Source organism: Chiloscyllium punctatum, chromosome 48 (assembly GCF_047496795.1).
Source record: "Chiloscyllium punctatum isolate Juve2018m chromosome 48, sChiPun1.3, whole genome shotgun sequence".
Taxonomy (NCBI): Eukaryota; Metazoa; Chordata; class Chondrichthyes; order Orectolobiformes; family Hemiscylliidae; genus Chiloscyllium; species Chiloscyllium punctatum.
Window position 1 is genome coordinate 25,292,837 of NC_092786.1, and position 18,853 is coordinate 25,311,689.

General features: G+C 42.1%; 1 protein-coding gene across 1 annotated transcript in view; it reads right to left on the reverse strand.

Moving 5' to 3' along the window:
• Window positions 1-6,629: 6,629 nt before the first annotated feature.
• Window positions 6,630-18,853, reverse strand: part of adamts17 (ADAM metallopeptidase with thrombospondin type 1 motif, 17) — a 669,321-nt gene continuing 657,097 nt past the window's right edge. The window contains exons 22-23 of the mRNA XM_072564884.1: window positions 12,020-12,197; window positions 6,630-11,362 (exon numbers count right to left, since the gene is read on the reverse strand). Of these exons, the coding sequence (XP_072420985.1) occupies window positions 11,211-11,362; window positions 12,020-12,197 (330 nt within the window). The 3' untranslated portion in view covers window positions 6,630-11,210. The remainder of the gene's footprint in view (window positions 11,363-12,019; window positions 12,198-18,853) is intronic.

Genomic DNA, 18,853 nt, shown 5'->3' on the forward strand with positions numbered 1-18,853 from the left:
GTTGTGTTGTCCTTGGCCTTTGTTTTCAGAGAGATCGTAAACGACACAGACTCTGCAAAGTCTGGGGGTGAAGGGTTTTAGGGCCAATTTGATTATAGCTAACAGATACTGCCTCGGGCAGAAGGCTTTTAAGTTTTAAACAAAACACTTGTACAATGAAAGGGGAATGGCCAATTCTCCCAGCTCAGCTTTTCTCTGGTTTGGTTTGGTATTTAGCAGTAATGTGGACAAGCTGCTGGACCCAAAGAAGCGAGTCCAGGTGGACTCTCTCTCTCCAGTGTCTCTCCTGTATTTGATTTTACCTTTTGTGCCAAAGTGTGTTTCTAGAGATTGATGTTGTTTTTGGATTGTTGTTGTTCTGTATTTGGTTCTCTTTTGTTTGTGTTTCATTTGGTAATCTTGTAAATAAATTGTTTTGTTTAAGACTACATGGTTGTACCAACTGCATCCCTCCTGGAATATCCACTGTACACCTGCTTAAAACAACTAGAAAAATTAGGGTCTAGGCTACTTTCTTGAAATGTTTTGAGGGGGTCTGGCCTGGTCCATAACAGTGTCCAACCAATTAAATCATCAAGGTGTACAATGTGCCTGACTCACAGCTATTCTGAACTAAGTTATTTCCCTGTTAAAGTTATTCTTTAGTAAATAGCAAAGAAAAATAGATCACTCATCACTATTATGCAATTTAACTGATACCTCTTTAAAACCACACACACACACACATATTAATTTACTGATATGACAGACAAAAAGGTGACAGCTTGACAATAGTACTACTGATGGAAGAATGAAGGCAGGGATAAACAGATTCTGTTGTTCAAGAGTCCAGAATGTAAGGGTGAGATAAGCTGTTTCTCATAGTACTTTTGGAGTTTTTTGTGATGATGGCACTTGTTGTCAACAGACCAATGTGATTTGTGATTTAATAGCTGACTGATTGGGTGGACCTAGAATGTTTTCTTAGAGTCTTCCAGTTTTAACTTTTTCATTCATAGAGGGAGATGGAGAAGGATGCGTCTTGCTTGCTGTCTTCTGGATGTCTCTGACTAACACTGCACTGTCAGGTGTGCAACAAACTGCAGCTGGACCAATCCAAAGGATTAGACAGTTTTCCCATAACTCAAAGACCCCTTGTGTCGCTTTGTCTTAAAGCATTTACCACTGCTCCAAAATAAAAACAATTTTCTACAGCTAACATATATACCCCGAAATCTGACTTCATCTTTAAGTTGCAAAAGCTCACCTTGTTCTTTTAGCTACATACATGTCTCACTTCAAAATGTAGTCCCTTCCAGAACGGGCACTATCATATAAGGTGACCTCCCTATTACCACTCTACTTCATGACAAGATTTTAAAATTTACCAAATCTTTGCTTCTCTTTTTCATTTTGAACTTATTTGAGTCATCTTGTTAATACAACCATGTAATAATTGTATGTGACAGGTTTTGTCAACAAAATACTAACCGTTAGTTACACTGCAGACATGACATACATACGATTTTATATCTCCTCCAGCAGTTTTTTTCAATCTGGGTTCCCTTCCAGTTGTTGGGATACTTCTTATTTTAATGTGGTTTATATCTTTGAATTCTGATCCCATTTCTGCTTCTTGGAGCGACGTTTGGCTGCCCTACCCCTGCCAACTTCATTCAAACCATCCTTATCAGTATTGGTTAACCTCTCAGAATTAACATTGGTTCTGGCTTTGGTTCTGATGGAATTTTGCAGGTTTCCTTCCAGCTACTCTGGTCCTAATGTCCCAAGACCTTCCCTCCCTACCAATCCTCAGCCAACTGCACGATCATCCTGTTTCTATACGCAATAGCACATAGTACTGGGATAAAGCTGAGGTTAGTAACTTTGCGATTTTTTTTCAAATCTTTTTGTGACTCCTGAAACTCTGCTTAAACCTTTGCTCCCTCTGTCACTAGTTCCAACATTAGCCATGTCTTCTATCTGTTCCTCTCTCCCTCACAGGATGTTCTGTACCAGCTCAGTGATACCCTTTACACTGGCACCAGAACAATGTGCCACTCAGGAATCACATCTGCAATGGCAGAAACACCTACCACTTTCCCTAACTCCTGTATGACTTGATTCAGCTGCATTCCTGTTCTTCCTTTATCCCTCCTTGGAATCTTACTGGTTTTCAAATATGAGACTGAGTAGCAATGGGTCTGGGTAGCCTTGCATTATATGTGCCTTCCTCTTGTCTTGTCTGGAGGTCAACCAATTTCTTCACCTCCTGTACCTTTTGTAATTGTGGGGTGACCTTGTCCTGGAATGAGCTTTTAGGAAAATTCGGAGACTCCCTGATGCATTGCAGTGAGTCCACCTGCTCCTCAGGCTCCAAGACTTGGAGCTTTCACTCAAACAATTGGCAATTCTTCCCATACACATGTTCATCCAGGCAGAGTGTCCAGGAGTTCCCACATAAACATCATGTCTATGCACATTACCAGAATTATAACCAGTTTTACTGTCACATCAGCCATGTCTTCTATCTGTTCCTCTCTCCCTCACAGGATGTTCTGTACCAGCTCAGTGATACCCTTTACACTGGCACCATAACAATGTGCCACTCAGGAATCACGTCTGCAATGACAGAAACACCTACCACTTTCCCTAACTCCTGTATGACTTGTTTCAGCTGCATTCCTGTTCTTCTTTTATCCCTCCTTGGAATCTTACTGGTTTTCAAATATGAGACTGAGTAGCAATGTGTCTGGGTAGCCTTGCAGTATATGTGCCTTCCTCTTGTCTTGTCTGGAGGTCAACCAATGAGTTCAGTGAAAAGTGTATAAGTTGCCGCTTACAGTGGCATCTTAGTTTCAAGGTGCCTAGGTACAGGCCTTCAGTTAGAGTTCTTAAAAAAAAGATGTTAAAAAGTCCAGCATTGCAGATTTTAGGAATAATTTATAAAGTGGAGAAAAGGTTCAGTACAATGGGTTTCCAATCCAGTCCATGAATGGCACCGAGTCTTCCGTCTACACCGGGCCTTGACTCTTCACCATTCCAGCTTCACTTCAGGGGTCATGAGGCCCTGGAATCACCTCGAGACCAGACATTCACGCTGAGGCCACACCAGATCGAGAGACTGCCTTGATGGGCCGCTGGCAGATCGTCACCCAGGGCCGAGAGACCGCCACGCTGGGCCAGAATGCCTCTCCAGGCAAGATGACACTTGGTCAAGTTTGAGTGGAGGCTGGGAGATCAAATGGTGGGAGCTCCAAAGCTGCAAAATTGGAGGCTGGGAGTTCTGATACCTCGAAGTTGGAGACCACAAGGGTCCAAGGCTGTGGCCGGGAGGTCAGAGGCCTTGACACACTGATGCTGCGGAGTTAGAGGCCGGGAGGTCAGAGGCCATCTCGCACTGAGGCTGCGGGGTTAGAGGCCGGGAGGTCGGAGGCCATGACGCACTGAGGCTGTGGGGTTGGAGGCTGGGAGGTCAGAGGCCATGACACACTGAGGCTGGGAGGTGGGAGGTTCGGAGGTTGAAGGTCAGGAGGTTCAAGGCTGAGAAGAGCAGAGAAAAAAAAACAATAAAAAGAGAGAAAACAAAGAAAAGGAATGGACTGAGTGTATGAGCTCTGGCTGAAGCATCTAACTCTGCCATCACCTTTAATCTGATTTTGGGTGATACTTAATCCACTGCCTTCAAAATAATTCACAACTGAAAATTGATCCAGAATGATGAGAACAAAACTACAAAGCTAATGATTTAAGACACTGAAGCATAAAAATCAGAGACCACTAAAATAATATAATATTAAAGATGCCAAAACTAACAAAATGCTCTGAAATCAATAGATTGATACGTATCAAAACAATTAGCAAGTTTAAAAGTATTCTTATTATCTCCTCGTTTTCGATAAACCTCCAATTAAATGAAACAAACTAGCACTCACTTGTTACCCAACAATCCCTTATTCTATGGCAACTTCTTCGCTTTTGCATTTCTTTCTGAATTTTCCACGCTAATGCGGGCTCTGACTCGACTTATCTTTAGACTTGATTTCTCCATTCTCATCAGTCCTGTGTTCAGACAACTCTCCTGTTTTCATCTGTTGGCCTCTTGAATTGTTTCCCATGAGTTCTAAACTCCAGGAAAGAAGGACTGCTTTTCCCACCTTTGACAATCAGCAATGGCCAACTTACATTCAATAGCAAGTAAAAACATAATAAGACAGCCCACGGCACTTCAAGTGAACATTATAAAGAATATTTGACATAATGTTTAATCAGTGAAATAATTTTTTACAAGTGACCGAGAGAAGGAGAGAGGGAGATAGAGGGGGTGGAGATTGTCAGGAAGGACATTCCAGAATTTAAGACCTCAGTAGCTGAAGGAACAGTTCAGGAACAGGGAAGTGAGAGCCCAAAATCAGAGGGGCTCTCGGTGATTCTGCTGGAACTGAAACAGTGCTGGGTCTCTGATCGTCAAGCAGCTTTCTGAAGATTCATATCCCTTAAGACCTGCTGAACCCAATGAAAGGCCAGTAAATTTGGTTTCAATTCTGCCAAGGTTCCTGAAAGTAGTCATGGTGAACTGGCTCCCACCTTTGTGGCCAGTGGCTGAGGTTTGTGATTTATGTTTTTAATAATTCAGTCCAAGTAGTCAATCCAGGGAACAGATTTGTTAAGGAAATGATGCTCCCAGATTGTGTGAATTCATTCAAAGTACATGTTTATTTCAGAAAAGGTTCGATAAGGTTCCCCACAGTAGGCTATAGTAGAAAATGCGGAGGAATGGGATTGTGGGAGATATAGCAGTTTGGATCAGTAATTGGCTTGCTGAAAGAAGACAGAGGGTGGTGGTTGATGGGAAATGTTCATCCTGGAGTCCAGTTATCAGTGGTGTACCGCAAGGGTCAGTGCTGGGTCCACTGCTGTTCGTCATTTATATAAATGACCTGGATTAGGGCGTAGAAGGGTGGGTTAGTAAATTTGCAGACAACACTAAGGTCGGTGGAGTTGTGGATAGTGACGAAGGATGTTATAGGTTGCAGAGAGCTGTACACCGTGGGCGACATGGTGGCAGTGGGAAGCACGGTAGCAGTGGGCAGCACGGTGGCACAGAGGTTAGCACTGCTGCCTCACAGCGCCAGAGACCCGGGTTCAATTCCCGCCTCAGGCGACTGACTGTGTGGAGTTTGCACATTCTCCCCGTGTCTGGGTGGGTTTCCTCCAGGTGCTCCGGTTTCCTCCCACAGTCCAAAAATGTGCAGGCTCGGTGAATTGGCCATGCTCAATTGCCTGTAGTGTTAGGTGAAGGGCTAAATGTGTCTAGGTGGGTTGCGCTTCGGTGGGTCAGTGTTGACTTGTTGGGCCGAAGGGCCTGTTTCCACACTGTAAGTAATCTAAGTATAGCTGGGCTGAGAGGTGGCGAATAGAGTTTAATGCGGACAAGTGTGAGGTGATTCACTTTGGTCGGAGTAGTAAGATTTTTGGTAGTGTAGATGAGCAGAGAGATCTCGGTGTCTAGGTACACAGATCCTTGAAAATTGCCACCCAGTGTTGTTAAGAAGGCATATAGTGTTTTAGCTTTTATTAATAGAGGAATCGAGTTCCGGAATCATGAGGTTATGCTGCAGCTGTACAAAACTCTAGTGCGGCCGCACTTGGAGTATTGTGTACAGTTCTGGTCACCGCATTATAAGAAGGATGTGGAAGCTTTAGAAAGGGTGTAGAGGAGATTTACTAGGATGTTGCCTGGTATGGAGGGAAGGTCTTACGACTTGAGGCTGTTTTTGTTAGAGAGAAGAAGGTTGAGAGGTGACTTAATAGAGACATATAAGATAATCAGAGGGTTAGATAGGGTGGACAGGGAGAGCCTTTTTCCAAGGTTGGTGGGCGAGCACGAGGGGGCATAGCTTTAAATTGAGGGGTGATAGATATAGGACAGATGTCAGAGGTCGTTTCTTTACTCAGAGAGTAGTAAAGGTATTGAATGCTTTGCCTGCAGCGGTAGTAGATTCGCCAACTTTAAGTACATTTAAGTCGTCATTGGACAAGCATATGGACATATATGGAATAGTGTAGGTTAGATGGGCTTCAGATTGGTATGACAGGTCGGCGCAACATCGAGGGCCGAAGGGCCTGTACTGCGCTGTAATGTTCTATGTTCTAAAGTAATATTTTGGGATATGATAAATGAGTAATTTGAGACATGTTGTCGTGAATGCATGTTGGGGAGGAATAGATGATTTTGGATCTGGATTTTGGTTAAAGACAGTGAAGACTGCAGATGCTGGAAAGTCAGAGTCGATAAAATGTGGAACTGGAAAAAACACAGCAGGTCAAGCAGCATCAGAGGAGCAGGGGAGTCAACATTTCAGGCAGGACCCTTCATTAAGCCTCGGGAATTTGGTTCCCAAAGGCCTTCAGCACTTGCTTGTATTCTTCTCATTTCTGGCTCTGTGGAGATTAATTGTAGAGACTAATTGCTATGCTTCATTCAAAACACCAAAATTGTTGAATCAGGTTGCTACCAGAATAGTCGAAGTCCAATGAGATTGCTCTTTTTCCTTTTTTTCAAACATTTCTCCCAGAAAATTATCCAGAAAATGGCAGAGCAGAAATCCAAACTCAAATGTATAGTCAAAGCACCATGGGACTCTTACTTGATGAAAATAAATTTAATGTGAAATATTCTGCAAAATATTCTTCCACTAAAAGGAGGACGGGCTGCCGGGGTTCATTAGCCTTCACTATAATTTCTCAAGCATTTTCTTTGTTCTTTCTCCAACACAAAAGAACCATAAGTATACTGCAGGCCATTCATACAATATGTGTGTTGGCAAAACTGCCGTTGACATTGCATTTTGTAAATAAAAAGCTAATCGTGATGAATATATTTCCGTATCACATTATGATGATAACGAGCATCTTCTGACAAAGATTATTGTATCAATAAGATAGCACCATGTCGAATATAGTGGCAGTCACTTGTGCAATTAACATTTAACAGTTCAATAGGAATAGTACACTACTTGCTGCAAAAAAAATGACTGAAATGAAACAAGTAAAAATTGCAAAAAAATATAGCACCATTAAACACCAAAAGCAGCGTACAAGCTCTGCCACACACTGAAACAGAAAAACCTTTTCACTACTGTCTGTTACCAGGGGCTAAGGTTATGTTTAGTGGTTAAGTCAAGCCACAGATCAAGAGTGAGATCCATGTATTGCTTTCTTTTGTGTAAAACGTTAAATTTGATTAGAACAGTCCATGAGATCCCTGCTCAGCCGCTGGTGAGTTTTGCACATCTACTAGTATATTTTTCTGGCTGATGTTTTGTGCTTGGCTGTTCCTGCATATCTTCCTGGTGCATACCAAGCTCAGTCAGAAGTGAGCAATCAAAAAATGTGCCCTTTTATTTATACTTTATGCAAATTAAAACAAGTTTTTAAAATAAATAATTAGAACTGCACAGTGATAAGTTATGCATGGGGTGTGTGAGAATAGGGTCATTAAGCATGTGTTTGCTGTGAGACTGAGTATGTTGGCTGTGCTGGGAGAATGTCAGGGTGTGGCTGGTAAATTGACATTGTTGTGGCTTCCAAAACCATTTCCTCACTTGATTGCATTATTGATACTTTGCCTGGCCACCCAGTGAGTTAGAGAACCTGACTCATATCTGGAGTGCCCAGTGAGAACATACAAGGTGGATTTTCCAGATCAGCTCTGTTGCATTCCCAAATGTCATGGCTCACTATTTATATTCAAGCTGGAGTCTCAGTCCAGAAGTTAGCTAGTTGTAAGATTTATTTGAAATTCTGATAATATCACTTAAACACTCCTGCAATTTCTCATAATTTAATTTGGACTAAAAGGTAGAGAGATCTGGTGGTTATGAGGACAGCACTATGTTTCAGAGAACTTTTAAGGAAAACTGTGAGTAGATATATTGCTGTACTTAAAGACTTTCTGTTGATTTCTGGGTCTTTGTGCTCTCATGACACTTTGTTACTCAAAGCATTTGCTTCAAAGTCTTAGCACTTCCATTGGTTTTAGATTGTGCACAATAGTGTAAGGGATTTTCCCTGTTGGAGAAGCAACTGAATTGAAATCTACCTGGCTAGATATAATACTGCCAAAGTGTGACCAATCTGTGCTGGGGGAGGTGATGGCCTGTTGTATTATCACTGGACTGTCAGTTTTGAGGACCCAGATTGGAATCCCACCACGGCAGATGGTAGAACTTGAATTCATTAAAAATTTGGAATTAAGACTTTTAAGATGACTATTGTTGATTGCTGGGAAACACCATCTGGTTCATTAATGCCCTTTTGGGAGGGAGACTGCCATCCTTACCTGGTCCAGCCTACATGTAAGTCACCGCAATATGATTATCATAGAATGCCCACAGTGTGGAAACAGGCCATCCGGCCCAACACGACCGACCCTCTAAAGAGCATCCCACTCTCCCCCACCTGCAGTCCCCTTAGCCAACTAGCGTAACCTACACATCCCTGGACACTATGGACAATTTTGCAGGCCAATCCACCTCATTAGCACATCTTTGGACGGTGGAAGGAAACTGTAGCACCCAGAGAAAACCCACACAGACACAGGGAGAATGTGCAAACTCCACATAGACAGTCACCTGAGGCTGGAATTGAACCTGGATCCCTGGCACTGTGAAGCAGCAATGCTAGCCACTGTGCCACCCTTAACTCATATCTCTTAACTGCCCTCTGAGATGGGCGTGAAATGCTGGCCTAGTTGGAGATACCCTCATCCCATGAATGAATGACAAAAAAAAGGGGCTGACATTGGCATACGAATGAGTATCTCCTTCTATCCATTGTTTCAAATGGGGAGAGAACCCTATAATAGCAAACATATCAGGGCACACCAAAGATAAGACATTAATAAATGAAACAAGGAATTCAGAAGATTATTTTTGAGTGTGGGGAGAACACAATATTTGTTAACACTAAGTATTGTTGAAATGAATAAGTGGATATATTTAGATTAGATTAGATTCCATACAGTGTGGAAACAGGCCCTTTGGACCAACAAGTCCACACCGACCCTCCGAAGAGCAACCCACCCAGTCCCATTTCCCTCTGACTAATGCACCTAATACTATGGGCAATTTAGCATGGCCAATTCACCTGACCTGCACATCTTTGGATTGTGGGAGGAAACCGGAGCACCCGGAGGAAACCCACGTAGACACGGGGAGAATGTGCAAACTCCACACAGACAGTCACCCAAGGCTGGAATCAAACCTGGGACCCTGGTGCTGTGAGGCAGCAGTGCTAACCACTGAGCCACCGTGCCACCCAAATATTTAAGATGAAACTAGAGAAAACACATGGGGGAGAAAGGCATACAATGAAATTCTACAGAGTAAGGGAAGTTCTAATTGTGGTAGAGGGCAGATTTTGTGCTGAGAGTTCTATTTAACATCTCTACAGGAGAAAGAGCATGCAGAACTAATTTCACTTTGCCAAAAAAGAGAGTTGACTTATTTCAATCCCAGATTTTGGTGATATTCTCTTGTCTCAAGGGAAATGGGGTTTATATGACACTCAAAATGATACCTCCCAAAAGAAGTGAGTTTCCAAATTGCTGGGCTTTGTTCAAAATGTCTGCAGAAGTGTGAAGGCCCACACCTTCATCTTGCTCCTCATTTTCAAACAACTACATTGAAGCTGGAGAGACTGTCTTGACCAAATGTATCCTCTGTGACTTTGTGAGTAACTTGACAACTATTTCATTCACCCTTTGCAATCCTTTAATAGTTGCTCTGAACTGAATTTTATGAAGTCTAATGAATGGGATTTGGGAAATAAGCTCTCATGTAACCCTAGTCAAAATAGGAAATTGAAATTTATATTGGAAAAGAGAGCCTAACCTATCAGTGTGCTGTGTCATTAGTGAGTCTAAGACATGGATCTCAGTGTAGTGAAACGTTATACAAGCTCATATCTGTTTGTCACTGACTGTTACCTCATGCATGTAGGCAGAAAGTGACAAGTGTATGAAATACATCCGTAACAATTTCTACATTTCACTGATGCTGATGTGCTCTTTAGGGGCATTAACATTTACCAGGGTGGGGAGGAATGGCCAAAAGGGTCAATATTTCATTCTGATTAAGAAAATGTTGACATCACTATCCTTACATGCTAAGGCAGCCATTTCTCAGTCCCTTGCTACGTCCCTTCTTCAAAGTATATCAGTTGTTATAAGTGCAAGGCAGCTAAGGTTGCATTATGGCTATGCAGGAGTATAGCCAACTCAAACTAACCATGTGCTCACATAAAGAGGAAACACAGCGTTGGGCTGTTGGAGCTCAAAGATTACATCCTCGTACAGCAATGCACTCAATCTCTGCACACTCAAGCAAGTTCACAATGTATTAGTCGAAAACCTGGGGAACCGAACAGGATTAGCTTCGTGCTCTCACTAGCAGCGATGCTGTTCTTGATTTTCCACCAGTGTTAACTGTTTGGTCTCCTTTTCCTGTTTTTGTCAAACAGGAGTCCATCACAATTACAAGATGATTGACCCCAAAGCTAGAACAGCAGTGAAAAGGTTAAATAGCACCATTCAAGTTTGCCTTTGTATTGCTAAAAAACCTGTAAATACTCAAATTGCTATAAATGAAGTTATCAAGTTATAAATGTGTTCCTGAAGTGGTTTGATCAATACTCTGGAAGGAAAGAATTGTTACATTATTAATATAATCCAGAATGACAAGAGGGAAAAAAAGCAGTGGAGTGGGGTTTAAACACATCTCCCGACCTGTCCACTAAAGGGACAATTCTCTAGTTCCATTATTGTCTTTTGCTTTTTTTTTAAGAATTCAAATCTGTAATATTAACTCCGCAAAAACATGCAGTGAAAGATTATAAACACCTTTTTCTTGAATAAAAAGAAGGCTACTGCTTAAGTTTTCCTTCCCCACTGATTCAGTCAGGCTGTTCATGTTGCAGAACCAAAGGAAGCTCATAGGGAGCAGTTCTTGAAAAGGTCACTATTTCAGTTTTTGAAGCTGTTTCATGCAGCACAATCCAAAACTGCAGAGATCTTGTGCGGACTGTGGGTAACTGTTGTGTGGAGTCCACAGCATGCCTCAACATTGTTCTCTTCCAGTTTGAGAAATTCTACAAACCTCAGTTCTGCTCAGGTTTAGGCAGAGTTGAAGCTCATCTTAAATTATCTGACGCTGCAGAAAAACCTGCGATTAGCTACCGTGGTATTGCTTGTTTGCGTAGAAGTCTTTGCAGGTTTGGCAGCAGCGCTGGTACCATCGCATGTCCTGACACAGGTTCTTCTCTCGGATGACCCTGCAGTATACTGTCCACTGATCTCCTGTACACTTGTACGTCAGGGCAGCTGGCAGATCAAAACACACTGTTACAATGTGCTCTTCATTGACATCGATAGTTACCAACTAGAATATTCTAGCCACCCAAAGCCTGGAAGGAGAACGTCTCATCTTCCGCCATGGGAGCCTCCAACCACACGTGATCAATGTCGACTTCACCAGATTCCTCATCTCCCCTCCCCCCACCTTATCCTAGATCCAACCCTCTAATTTGGTACCACACTCTTGAACTGTCCATCTTCCTTCCCACCTATCCACTCCACCCACCACTCCAACCTATCACCATCAGCCCCCCATCTTCATTTACCTATCACATTCCCAACTCCCTTCCCCCCAGCCCTAACCCCTTCCCATTTATCTCTCAGCACTTATGCTCAAACCAGTCAGTATTCAGATATGCACAAACCCATCCCAATCAGTCAGTATTTATATATACACAAACCCGTCAAGACTACAGACAGTATTTATATATTTCCAATCCTATCCCAGTCACAGTGTGCATTTATATACAACAAGCCCATTCTGACAAAAGTTCATTTTTTGCTCTTTGCTGAAGATCTGACGTTCCATACATCAGTGCTAAGCTCCCTGTGCCTCCTAGTCGGTCAGGATTTTGGGTTGTCCACAATCTATGGTTTATGTAAAAGAGAAGGAGTGACACTCACCAAGGCTGGGTGAGGTGATTGTATTGATGTTGATGCTTCCATTGCAAGGTTTCTGCTGGCATTGTTTGTAAGCTGGTGGTTTGCTTAAGGTCGGACATTCATTGCCATGGCGACCAGTGACTCTATGCATACACTGAACTACCCGCGAATGCAGGCCCTTTCCACATGTGGAGGAACACTGAATAAAACACCAATACAGACGGAATTATCAACTGGTTCTCTATTCAACAAGATGCACAAATCGATAAAAGATAAAATACTAATTGTTAGAAATCTGGAATGAAAACAAGCCAGTTTTGAGTAGGTCAGGTAGCATCTACAGAGACAGAAAAACAGTTAACATTTCAGGTCAATAACACTGCCAGAACTATCACTATATATTGAAAATGTATTTATATTTTATGCTCATGTGTACATTCATATGGCCATATGCCAGTATAACTACTTTATAGATAATGAGAAAAATTATGGCCTCTTACAAGAATTAGACAACTTCTAAGGCAGGCTTAATTTAAAAATACAGAATGCCTTTTATTAAAAAGATAATTTTAAAAGAACTAAAAGAATTTAACATAATATCACTGTTCCATGTTTAAATACAGTAAGGTCTGGTGTGTTAAACTGGGGCACAGATTTGGGAAGTTACAGAATTATTACAGAGTAGAATAGAGTCATGGAAATAGACTCTTCACTCCAGACATCCCAATCTGGTCTAGTCCCATTAGCCAGCACTTTGCCCATATCCCTTTAAACCCTTCTTATTATATACCCATCCAGATGCTTTTTAAATTTTATAAATTGTACCCACCTCCACTACTTCCTCTGGCAGCTCATTCCATACACACATCAATCCATGTGTGAAAAAGTTACCCCTCAGGTACTTTTTAAATCTTTCCCTTCTCACTTTAAATACACGCCCTCCAATTCCGGGCTTCCCCACACTAAGAAAAAGACCTTGGTTATTCACCTATTCATGCCCCTCATGATTTTTTAAACTTCTATAAGGTCACCCCTCAGCCTCCAATGCTCCAGGAAAAACAGCCCCAGCCTAGTCAGCCTCTCCTGATATCTCAAACCCTCCATTTCTGCAATATCCTTGTAAATCTTGTCTTCACCATCTCAAGTTTACCAACATCCCTCCTATAGAAGGGCGACCTGCACCGGCTCTCCAAATGAACCTCGTGACTTAGTGCCATTCTGCTGCTTTCCTTGTAACCCTACACATTGTTTCTATTCAAAAAGGTAATCATACACTCATGAAAGACTCAAGCGAACTTTCCTTCCTTCACCAACTTACAGGCACTGCATTACAAACCTTAACTACTTGCTGTGTGAAACAAATTTTACTTCTGACTTCACATTTGCTTCTTTTGCAAATTACTTTTAAAATGTGTCTTTTCATTCTTTGTCCTTTTATGCGTGAGAACTGTTTCTCCCTGAATACTCTATCCAGACCCCTCATGATTTTGAAAACTTCTATCAAAGCTCCCCTCAGCCTTCTCTTCACCATGGTAAACATTCCTAACCTCTTCAAACTATCTTCAAGACTAAAGCTTCTTATTCCTAGAAACATTCTTCTAAGTCTATTTTACATGCTCTCCAATGCACACTGTACTCCAGCTGTGGCCTAACCAAAATCTTGTATAGCTTCAACACAACTTCCTTGCTCTTATAATCTATGCCATGACTGAAAAAGGCAAGTGTCCCAAATGCCTTCCTAATTACCCTATTATTGTATCCCGCGGTATTCAGGGATCTGTGGACAAGCACCCCAAGAACCCTCAGTTTCTCTGAGCATGTTGCCATTCATTGAGTACTCCCTTGACTTGTTACCTGTTCCGAAGTGCTCATACTTATCAGGGTTAAAGTCCATCTGACTGATCTGTCGATAGCCCCCTGCAACCTAAGATCTTCTTCTTCACTAGTAACAACCCGACCAGAACACCTTCCTACCCAATGTGGACTATGACCTCTGGTTATTCACCTCCCACCAGAAGATTACTTGTGACATCTTGGTCACTGGCACCAGGGAGGCTACATACCACCTTGGAGTTACATCTATGCAGAAATGCCCAACTGTTCCCAAAATTAATGAATCATAGAATCCCCACAGTATTTAAACAGGCCATTTGGCCCAACAAGTCCACGGGACCCTTCAAAGTACATGCCACCCCGAACCATCCCCTACCCTATCCCTGTAACCCTGCATTTCCAGTGGCTAATGCACCTAACCTACATTTGATTTATAGAGACTATGATCCCCCCCAAATAACTAGACTCCCAGCACTCTATTCAACTTGCACAATACATTAAGAAAATTGAAAAGGCATTGGACAAATACATGGATAGGAAAGTTTAGAGGGTATGAGCCAAGTGCAGGAAAATGAGGTTACTGTGGATGGACATTTTGGTCAGCATGGACCAGTTTGGGCCAAAAGGTTTGTCTCTGTGCTGTAGGATTCTATGACTCTGTAACTGTTAAGATGTTATCATGCCATGCTCTGGTTGCTGGGGGTGTGGAATGCCGAGTAGAAATTTTGGCGGGAAAGTCAATAATGTTGCCTGCTCATAAGGATCTATGGTGAATATGTTAAACCCGCTCTAATCAGTCTGATAGTGTAGGGAAGATGAGTTAATACCAATAGACCCAGAGTGATGCTATGATTTGGTCATTTCACGTTAATTTTGTCTCACTATGATAATGATGACTGATTATTTAAATTTCACATTGAGAAAACTATATGGTAATCCAAGATGGAGGACAGAAAAAATTTCTGGCTGTAACAGGCTGCTCCTTTTTCGAGGTATTTTAGGTGTCGAATTTCAGTAGCAGCAATTACTGTTTTATATGCTGTTGCATTGTTTTGGAACTTTGGAGAAAAAAAGTCAAAACAACAGCACTTTTAAAATGGAGAGGAACAGACAATGGAAGCACATGGTGAGGTCAGTGCAGGAGAGAGAGAGAAAGAAACCCACAGTGCTAACTGACAAAGCAGTGAACTTGTGCAGTTACTGCCTTTGTTGTTTGAATTCATGTATCACTGGACATTGGAGTGTGTCTGGGAAGATGAATAAATAGTGAAATTCACAACTAATCTTGGAGGAACCTGTTTGGGAGAGGTCACAACACAGAAACAGATAAGTGAGTATTTTAAGCGTGGCCTTATAGTAAGTCTGCAGTAGTGAGTAGAGGGGGTTCTTTCTTGATTATATGTTATATTGAAACTTGTCTCTTGATTAAACTTAAAAATATAAGCCATTAGTATTAATTTAACCGGAGCAGTGTTTTGTAGAGGAATAAGACAGTGTTATTTTCTGGGTCCATAGATTGAAAGAAGCAAAAATGGCGTTTTGTAGAGTGAAATGCTCTTCTTGTCGGATGTGGGAGTTTAGGGAGAGGTTACGGGTTACTGAGGATTATATCTGCAATAAATGCCGTTTGTTGCGAATCCTATCAGATCGAATGGATCTGTTGGAGAGATAGTTAGAGGCAATGAGGAATTTACAAGAGCAAGGTGTGTGATGGATGGCAGTTATAGAAAGGGGGAATGTCTCAGATACAGTCACATAGTTGGGTTAACTCCAGTGCAGGAGTCTTCTGTGGCTATCCTCATTTCAAACAAATATGCTGTTTTGGAAAATGTAGGGAGTGATGGATTCTCAGGGGAATGTAGCATGAATAGCCAAGTTTCTGGTATTGAGACTGGCTCTAATGCAATGAGGGGTACCTCAGGTTCCAAAAGATCAATTGTGTTAGGGGACTCTCTAGTCCGAGGTACAAACAGACGTTTCTGTGGCCAGCAGCGAAAAATCAGAATGGTGTGTTGTTTTCCTGGCGCCAGGATCAAGGATGTTTCAGAGAGGGTGCAGAATATTCTCAAGACGAGAGGGGCCAGCTGAAGGTCATTGTACACAGTGGGAAGGGAAAAGGAGGATAGAGCAGATGGATACATGGCTGAGGAACTGGTGTATGGGAGAAGGATTTACATTTTTAGACCATTGGAAGCTCTTTTGTGGTAGAAGTGACTGGTACAAGAAGGACAGATTGCACCTAAATTGGAAGGGGACTAATATACTGGCAGGGAGATTTGCCAGAGCTGCTCGGAAGGATTTAAACTAGTGGGGGCAGGGATGGGAGCCAGGGAGATAGTGAGGAAAGAGATCAATCTGAGACTGGTTTAGGGTAAGAGGGGAAAGATACAATGTTTTCATGCAGAGGGTGGTAAGTGTATGGAATGAGCTGCCAGAGGAACTGATGGAGGCTGATAAAATTGCAACATTTAAAAGGCATCTGGATGGGTATATGAATAGGAAGGGTTTGGAGGGATATGGGCCGGGTGCTGGCAAGTGGGCCTAGATTGGGTTGGGATATCTGGTCGGCATGGGCAAGTTGGACCGAAAGGTCTGTTTCCGTGCTGTACATCTCTATGACTTTGCCTATATAGACAGACAATAAAAGGGGAACTAACTCTTAATGAGTAATATGAAGTGCTTGCAGTTTGGGCATTGCCACTAATTCCAAAACCACTGGGAAACAATGGCAGAACTCTGTTTTGGGTCCAGTTCTGTGTGTCATTTTTATAAGTGACCTGGATGAGGGTGTAGAAAGATGGGTTAGTAAATTTACGGACGACAATAAGGTCAGTACAGTAGTACATAGTGCAAAGGTTGTTGTAGGTTACGGAGGGACATAGATAAGCTGCAGAGCTGGGCTAAGAGGTGGCAAATGGAGTTTAATGCAGAAAAGTGTGAGGTGATTCACCTTTGAAGGAGTAACAAGAATGCAGAGTACTGGGCGAATGGTACGATTCTTGTATATAGATGAGCAGAGAGATCTCGGTCTCCATGTACATATATCCCTCAAAGTTGCCACCCAGGCTGATAGGGCTGTTAAGAAGGCATACGTTGTGTTAGCTTTTATTGGTAGAGGGACTGAGTTTCGGAACCATGAGGTCATGCTGCAGCTGTACAAAACTCTGTTGCAGCCGCACTTGGAGTATTGCGTATAGTTCTGGTCACCGCATTATAGGAAGGATGTGAAAGCATTGGAAAGGGCTCAGAGGAGATTTACTAGGATGTCTCCGGGTATGGAGGGAAGGTCTTATGAGGAAACGTTGAGGGACTTGAGGCTGTTTTCATTCGAGAGAAGATTGAGAGGCGACTTAATTGAGACATATAAGATAACCTGAGGGTTAGAGCTTTTTTCCTCAGATGGTGATGGCTAGCATGAGGGGACACAGCTTTAAATTGAGGGTTGATAGATATTGGACAGATGTCAGAGGTAATTTCTTTACTCAGAGAGTAGTAGGGTTGCACTGGCTGCAACAGTAGTAGTAGACTCTCCAACTTTACAGGCATTTAAATATTCATTGGATAGACACATGGACAAGAATGGAATAGTGCAGGCTACATTGGCTTCAGATTGGTTTCACATTGAGGGCCAAAGAGCCTGTACTGTGCTGCAATGTTCTATAAATCCCTAGAGTATTGCAGACTATGTGTACAATCAGAGAGATTCAAAATAAAGTGAGTTTATGCACTCGCATCTCCACTATTTAAGAATAAAATAGCTTGCAAAGGAGTATATTTACAAACTGCCGCTTTTGGAAGGTTGTTATAAAACTGAAAAGCGTGCAAAAAAGATTTACAAGGATGTTACAGAGATTGGAAGGTCTGAGTTATAAGGTGAGGCTGGATCGGCTGGGACATTTTTCTCTGGAGTGTGAGAGGTTGAGCGGTGACCTTACAGAGGTTTATAAAATCATGAGAGGCATAGATAAAGTGAATAACCAAGTTATTTTCCTCAGGGTAGGGGAGTCCAAACTAAAAAGGCATAGGTTTAAGGTGAGAGGTGGAAGATTTAAAAGGTTCCTGGGGGCACCTTTTTCACACAGAGGGTGGTGTGTATATATGGAACAAGCTGCAAGAAGAAGTAGTAGAGGCAGGCAAATTGAACTGGTTCAGTTTAGGAAATCTGGTCTGCATGGATGAGTTGAGCCGAACGGTCTGTTTCCATGCTGTATGACTCTATGACATTTCCTGAGAGGAAGACACATTTATAAGCTTTATAAGAGTTTTTTATTTATTGTATAAAGCCAATTTGAGTCAAACCCTCAATGACCATATTGGTAACAGCAAATTTCAATAACCATCAGCTCATAAAACCTTTCTGTCTCAGGTTTACATAGGAAAATACGCGAGAGAAAATGATATTGGCTTAATTAGTTCTGGCAATTTTCAGCTGTGGTCTCCAAACACTTGATTCCAACAAATTCCAATCTTTCTGTCCAGCCAATTTCCTGATTTCCATGTCCCTTTTCCAACTAAACTTACAATGGGAAAACCAGTAAATTCCAGTTCCGGTGACTCTTACTGGTCAGTTTGCGAACCATCGTGGAAATCTGAAGAAGAACTGGGAAACTTGTTATCAGTTAAGTGTAAACGCTCTTGCCACTGCCATTCACCCCCAACCCACCCCGTCCCGCTCCCTTACTTGCACTCTCTTACAAAAGCACTTTGAACACAAGGCTGTACATCTGATTTCCAGTTGGCCTAATTGTGAATACTTGGCTGAGCCCCAAGAATAGCAATGGTTCAGCTCACTAGTGGTCAGTTTAGATCACTTGAAGGGATATGACATTCTCATCTTTGATAAGCTAGTTTTTATTTGATGTGGTTTTTCAATTACTTTTTGATTATTTGGACAAGATTAACAGGTGTTAAGATATTTTAAGGTTTACTCACTGAAAGTAAGAATGGCTGTGGGTTGATTGAGTTTCTAGGATGAGCAAAATCCTCACTATTTATTATAATAGCATCAGGAATAGGTCAAAT